Below are 7,715 nucleotides of genomic sequence, written 5' to 3'. Positions count from 1 at the left end.
CAATACCACAAGTTCCATCTTCTCCATTTTCGTAGCAACCTTAGTTAGCTCTTTAACTTCATTTGATAGGGGGTCTCCTTCTTGGTATATGATCTAGTCCTCTTGCTAGGACTAACTTTCAAGTCTATGAGGGAATCCTTTTCATCAACAATATGTACAATAGCCTTATCCAAGAGGAGTTATCCAGCTTGTTCAGTAGAATCTTGATGTGTTCATTTAAACATTTTAAATTCTTAAAGCTTTGGTCATCATGCAATACTCTTGAGGGTAGCTTCAATTTTTTCATTCTTTCCTTCTAAAGCCAACATCCTAGAATCCAAATCTTTAAGATCCTCACTATCCATCTCCTTCTAATAAGCACCGCCCTTGTTCTCATCTATCATGTTAACCTCACCAAGAAAACCCTTAGCAATACCAATCATATTTTGCATCTCAATTTACCCTCAAAGGCCTTGATTTTGAGATGGAGCTCCTTATGTTTGTGAAAAAATTATTTAGTGACCCTATACTTATCCAAGATTGTATTGATTTCAGCCAAAAGGACATCAATATCACTTTCCCTGCTAGCATCACTAAGAATCAACATGGAAAGGTAAATCACTTGATCCAAATTAATATCTCCATCTCCTTACCCTTAACCACCTAATTAATTTCTTGATGTGGGACCCTAATCATCAAATTCTCCAAAGTCACAGTCCTTCAATACTTTGTCCCCTAAGAAGAATCCTCTTTAAGGTGGTTCTCTTAAAGGAAACTAGTGTTGTCAATAACAGAGGAGTTGTGGTTGAGATGGGACATATCCCTCTCAATGGGAATCTTCTTTTCCTTCTTGCCCAAAGTCTCAGGTTCTTCTCTATCTATCTCCTACTCATCACCATCCTCATTATAAACTTTATATATCAGCACATCCCACTTGGTCATTCTTCTTTTCTTCTACACAAGCTTGGTTGGGGTCTATTTAAGGGATTTACTTTTGCCTTTCATATTAGCACTTTTCTCCTCTTCATCCCCTATCTCTAAATCATTGCTCTAGTCTTTGTCAAAGAAATTATCATCATCAAAGGAATCATAGTCTTTTCTTTCTTCACCAAAGTCAAGGCTTCATTAGAATGCAAACCAACAGATTTAGCCTTAATATGTCCATAAATTAGAACCATTAGGCCATGATGCAGAGGGGGGTTAGTTACCTCCTAAGAGTCGATAACCTATATGCTAGCATTAAACAAGGTGAACAAATAGAAAGGAAATGAAACTTTAGTATAATGCCAAAAAATGGTTCAAAAGCATGAAGTGATAGGAAAAAAACCTAGAAAAATAAACATCGAACATAATGTATTACACTATTATCCTCAACACCATCCTCCAAATTTTCTTAATAGAACTGGAGAGTAGTAAGCCTTACCCATTTTTACCAGAGTTTCTTTCTCATTATCATTTTTGGGAAAGAGGTTGACAACTACCTCAGAGACCTTCCTATCTATGTAAAAAAAATTCCCCGCCATCAAAATCTCTGCAACCTGTGAAATTAATTCCTCATTAAAAAGATACTCTCTTCCATGGAAAACCAACGACCCCTCATTTCACTATTTCAAAAAAATATTAGTGACCATTGTGTTACCACCATGCAGCCTTTCCATAAACAGAGTAACTCGCCCCTCCTTCAAGATCTCCTAGACCCTCTTACACTCTTTTCATTTATCACATGAGATAGGCTCTCTGTGATGTATTTTACCTCCCATTCTACAACTATACCACCTTAAAGCCTTCAAAATATTTTTGAAACTCAATAATTTGATGATCCCTTAGCTCAGAGAAAAAAAAAATTGTTCAAAATAGAGTTAATATCTCTAGTAAAAATAATGAAACAGATCCTTTTCCAAAACACCCACAAAATGTAAGAATGAGAAGGGCAATAATTATTCCACCTAGCCTCAATCATCCAATCTTACCTTGTAATCATCAACTTAGCTCCCCTAAATATTGAACCATTCATTTCACATAACACCTTTTTTATTAATCTTGTGGACACTTGTTATTATTATATGTATATGTGTATGTGTGCCTGTGCCTGTGTGTGTGTGTGTGTGTGTGTGTGTGTGTGTGTGTGTGTGTGTGTGTGTGTGTGTGTGTGTGTGCATGTGTGCATGTGTGTGTATATATATATATATACATACACACACATATATATGTATGTATATATATGTATATATACACATGTGTTTATATACATATATATACATGTATACATATGTGTGTGTATGTATATATGTATATGGGTGTGTGTGTAGATATATCTATATAAATATATATAGACACATATATACATATTCATATATATATATATATATATATATATATATATATATATATATATATATATATATATATATATATATATATATATATATGTATATGTATATGTATATGTATATACGTGTACGTACGTATACATACACATATGTGTGTGTATGTATATGTGTGTAGATATATCTATATAAATATATATAGACACACACACACACACACACACACACACACACACACACACACATATATATATGTATATGTATATGTATATGTATATGTATATATGTATACATATATGTGTATGTGTATGTGTACATATACATACGTACATGCATATGTATATGTATATGTATACATATACATATACATATACATATGCATACATATATATACATACACACACCCGCGCGCGCACACACACACACACACACACATATGTTTGTGTGTATGTATATACCCTATGTACAAATATGCGTAAATACTATGGGTGTTACTCATATAGAGAAATGCATCTAATAGTAGATAATGTAGAACATTTAGATTCCAAATTAAAGGTAACAATTTTTATTTTTTCATTTATTTTTCATGTATATATGTATCTTTTAAATTAGATGACCTAGTCATGTCATAATGGAGACTTGGTATTATTTAGCCTTCCCTTAGTCTATTTTTCATTTTGTATTATTTGAATTATTAAAAGTTGACAACATAGGTCTAATACCATTCATGACAAACAAGTAATCCTTTCTAATTAAGCTATATTTGGAAATTTGAAAAGCCATGATTTAATGAAATGACATGAAAGTAAAGGTTCAAGAACTCCCATATTTTTTGAAGTTATGTGCATTTTTTTAGAATACTTTTATTTTCAATATGTGCCTTGGTAATCATTCTAAATCCATAGGATCCCTTTCACAAATATTAGTTCAACACAAAGCTATCTAAAGTGGAGAAAATCCAAACCCAACAACAAATGCACATATTCACTCAAAATGCAATTTTATTTGAAATTTCTAGGAAAACGTGTCTAGTTCAATGAAGGAAACTTTTCTTTGTAAGCATTAATAATTTTCAAAGAAATTTTAGATTCTTTTACATCATCATTTTAACTTTTCAAAAAAAAATTCATTATGAATCCTTTAACATACGTATCAAGTCTCCTTTCCTCTTTCTCCTTCTAATGTCCTGGAAGCTGAAATGCGGACTTTTGTACCTTCTTATCTCTTGTCACTTGCAATGATTTTAAATGAAATGAAATCTAAGCATTTGAAATTTCCAAGATGATATAATTAGGCACTTTTGAAAATATTGTAAGTTGTTTAAATAAACAACTATGCACTACAAGAAATAGAATAAATGACCAAATTTGTATACTACACTCTAAAAGAATGATTACAATTTATAAGCATCATAAATAATGAAGCTAGGCATCATAATGTTTTATTATAAGCATTGTAAGAATATTATAGCTAAGAGAACACCAACAATTTCAAGGTGTCATAAGAACTTTAGTAGGCATCAAACTTTTAGGTGTGGGCATCATTATTTGCAACATAGGTCTACATCATTATTCTCTATCTAGGTGTCAATCTTCTTTGTTTACATGCTCATGTATAGGTCTGCAAATGCCAAATCTGTAACACAAATCACTTGAAATTGGCCAAAGATCATGAAATAAATATTAGATTAAAGCATAAAGCACCATGATGGGTGCCATTTTTTGTATCAAAAACACATTCATAGAATTAGATCAACCAAATTCATTCCAAAATACAAAGATCTATCTTAATTAATAACTTTGAATTAAGAAAATCAATAACCATGCTAGTTTTCTCTAACTAAGAAGACTAAAAGATTTATCTCAACTATTATAAATAGTTCTAAAGTGACAATCCTTAGAATGAGAGTGATTAATTATTTTATTTTATGTGTAGTTGTGTGCAGTTATGGTAGATTATGATGAATTAAACCTAATTGTGCCAAATGATCTAATATATATGCTTAATTTGATATAAATTTTCTATTATGATGCTAAGATGAACTCAGTTATGCTAAAACATGAATATATTTGACCATAATGGTGATACAAATGAGATTTGATGATTTTCTCTATGAATACATTCTATTTATAGGATTTTCCCAAAGGTATGGGTAGAGCACAAATTAACAATGATTAGATGAGAGGTTGAGTTGTGTTGCAAATATTGGGACAATATGACAAGATTAAGGGCTAGGATAGAAAATGTTAAATGATTAGTTACGATAGAAAAGCCTTAAAGTGTGCTCTCAATATTCTTTCATCCTTGGTTGACTCAATTTTCTCCATTAGTGGTTGGCGAGCAATTTTAGGACTTATTAATTCAAGAAATTAATTTATTTAACCATGTCTTTGATTTAAATGGGTTGGATTTAATTATCTGATTAAACTATATAGCTAATTTATTAAATCAATAACATATTTATTTGATATTTTATCTATTTAATTTCCAAATGGAGTAATTTTAATTAATCAATGATTTAATTTCCTTTCCAATTTTAAGGTGTATAAAAGTCCACATCTAGCTTCGAAAGTAATTATGGCCTCCATAGTTATGGAAGATCTCTAAAGAAGAGGGATGATATGCTAAAGGCTTTTTTAGGCCTCAACATGATATAGGGTTTTTAGGATACTTTTTTTTTTCCAAAGAAGGGGTAATTTTTATGATGTTTTGAAATTTCTTTTAAAGTTTGACTAGGAGCCACAAAATTAACATAAAAACCTAGACACACATCAAGTTTGTCTACTATATAATAAACCTCTCAAATTTTTGATTGATTTCTGCTCACACTATTTTTTAAAGAAAAATAAGAGAGGAATTATTTACATGTTAATTAATGACCATCCAAGGTACAATAGGAAGAAGCAATAGCCTTTATAATGGACACCATCCCCTAAATTTACTAACTCGTCTAGCTGCTTAGGCCCAAAGTCCCATCAACACCATCTACCACAATGAAATTCAAGTGCTTCAAACCATTTTGTACCATCGCCTCATTAAATCGTTGTTTTAGATTATCAATCTGTCCTTCAATTGTAATTAACAACTACCTAGTGCATATACAAACTATTTCAATCTTTTTCTCTTTAAAATAGATGCTCTCTATTTTTTCTACATTCAAAAGCTAATTTGAAATGTATTGCACCTTCCAATTACCATTACCTTATCTTAAAAATAAAAATTTAATCAAAAATTATAGTTGATCAACAACCATTTTATTAATATTCAAAATTACCATTCTTAATCATTCGTTTACCCTTACATATAGAAAAAATCCTACAATATTAATCATTACTATTCAAATATCAAAATAATAACTAAAAAACTAAATTCTGAAAGTCTCCACAAATCCTACAATATTAATCGTTACTATCCACAAGTCGAAATAATAACTATAGAACTAAATTATGAAAGTCTCCTCTCCACAAGATTTATAAACCAAATCAAGTTTCAATTACGTTAGATAAATAACTTATAATAATTCTTGCACAACACATAAGCAATGATTCAAACTGTTAGTATTGGTTGTACTGAGAATACAAATCATGTTGAGAGCGGCTTTGAAAAAAAAACAAGTTAAAAGCTGAGGTAAAAACAAAATTAGGTACTCACAATTTTTTGTTAGAAGATATATTGCCATAAGGAAAAACTAATTTTATTAATCAATTATAATTAAACATTGAAGTGATCTGGTGGCATGAATAGCCCTCTCAAAAGAAGAGCGTAAAATCTCAATTATAGGATAAGGAAGACAAATATTTTGTCAAGACGACAAGTGGACATTCGAATGATCAGATGAATACATTAGTTCCTTGCGCTACAGGTGAGAACTATATTGTTGATTGTTTACATATTATCTTGTCAAATGTAGCCTCCCAATCGATGTAAGGATCACTGGAAGGATTTAAATGTGAAAAGAAAATAGCAGATGTAAAGAATTAGGCAAGAGAAATCACAAATAAATGCAACACTAGTTTTATCCACAACATGTGGCTATGTCTAGTTAAACAGATTATTGTATTGATTATAAAAGTTTATTACAAATGATGGACGAGAAGCATATATAAATATTTCAACTACATAATATTATAATAATAATAATAATAATAAAAAGTTTCGAAAACCAAGAGAGACATGATTGAAGGGAAAGACAAACATTGCTGGCTAGGGAGGGCTACTAATTGCCCACTTCCAATACGCTTCCCAGTCTTACAAAAGAGAGCGAAATCCTCACAATTGTTATCAATGAGATCGTACTCCCCAAACCCATCTTTAAGAAGCTCCTTTGCACGAGCGACTACAGTTTCAGGGGGATCAGAGGCGCACCATTTCATATTTACTCCATATTCATATTGATAAATAATCCCTTCGCAGCATAGAAAACAATCTAAGCAGCTCTTCACCACTCCGCTCCTTCCGCTGTGGTGCCTGCAAACTCTGCAAGGGCCGTGTCGACGAACAAATCTTCCACTTCCAAGCGAATTTTGAAAATGTACGACTCGATTCTCCCCAATATAAATACCTGTACGCGGTGAATCTCCCAAAACAATTACGATAAAGAATGGTAGAGATATTTATAAAGAGTTTAATCCATACCGACTGAAACAAATAATATTGGAAAATTTAAAATATATGTAACGAGCGTACCGTTGTGGTCGAAGAGGCGTAAATGCGAAGAGTGAAGGTGATCCCCGGGTGTGATTTCACTTCTGCGAATCGTTGCGGAGGAATTGTTACCCATTTCAAGCCTTGGCCGGGACACAGATAAACATCACAAGGCGTTGTTTTTATTGGGGCCGTTAATGCTCATTAATAGTTTAATGGGCATTAAATGTGATGGTCATAAATGAGTCGTACACAGACTTTTGAGCCCCCGGCTTTGAATGCAAGAGGTCGTACATAGGGAACGTATTTCTAGTCAAACTTATAACCATGGGTCTACTATGACTCGTGGTTATGTAGCCAACCAAACTTCATAATATATAAGAAGAGGTTGACAAAAGAAGTATTCTTTTTGGTAACATGTGTGCTTTAGCTTGCTGTTTAGACGTTTCTCTCTTTTCTGTTCATCTTTCATTATTCTTTATTTCTTTGATAAAATGAACTTTGAAAAAAAAGTTTAAGAAATGTACTATCAGTATATTGTATGTCTATTTAAATTTTAGTTATTCAAAAAAAAATTAATAATCAATTTAAATTTATATCTTATATTAACACCTACACCACTACTTTCATAAGTGAACATGCATTTTATCAATCAAAGTAAAAAACTATTTATACTCATTACAAGTAGCAAAAAATTATTTACTTTTACATTTAAAAAAATATCGTTTATACTTATAAATAGTGTACTCAAGTAGCCCAAAACAC

General features: G+C 31.5%; 1 protein-coding gene across 1 annotated transcript; it reads right to left on the bottom strand.

Annotated features, from left to right (window-relative positions):
• Positions 1-6,345: 6,345 nt before the first annotated feature.
• LOC149569146 (protein LEAD-SENSITIVE 1-like) lies at positions 6,346-7,110 on the bottom strand. Its single transcript, XM_089817701.1, has 2 exons — positions 6,993-7,110; positions 6,346-6,867 (listed from the first exon to the last, which is right to left on the bottom strand). Exons 1-2 carry the CDS (start codon positions 7,084-7,086, stop codon positions 6,422-6,424), a joined length of 540 nt encoding a protein of 179 aa, XP_089673827.1. The 5' UTR covers positions 7,087-7,110; the 3' UTR covers positions 6,346-6,421.
• Positions 7,111-7,715: the final 605 nt, after the last annotated feature.

Source organism: Cupressus sempervirens, chromosome 3, assembly GCF_028749045.1.
Source record: "Cupressus sempervirens isolate cs-2001-9-10 chromosome 3, ASM2874904v1, whole genome shotgun sequence".
Lineage (NCBI taxonomy): Eukaryota > Viridiplantae > Streptophyta > Pinopsida > Cupressales > Cupressaceae > Cupressus > Cupressus sempervirens.
This window is presented reverse-complemented; position numbering and strand designations above follow the sequence as displayed.

Excerpts from the sequence above, each read along its gene's own strand:
- LOC149569146 (XM_089817701.1), bottom strand. The coding sequence starts at position 7,086 with ATGGGTAACAATTCCTCCGCAACGATTCGCAGAAGTGAAATCACACCC. Across the intron at positions 6,868-6,992 it reads ACGCCTCTTCGACCACAACG|GTATTTATATTGGGGAGAAT; the intron begins GTACGCTCGTTA and ends CACCGCGTACAG.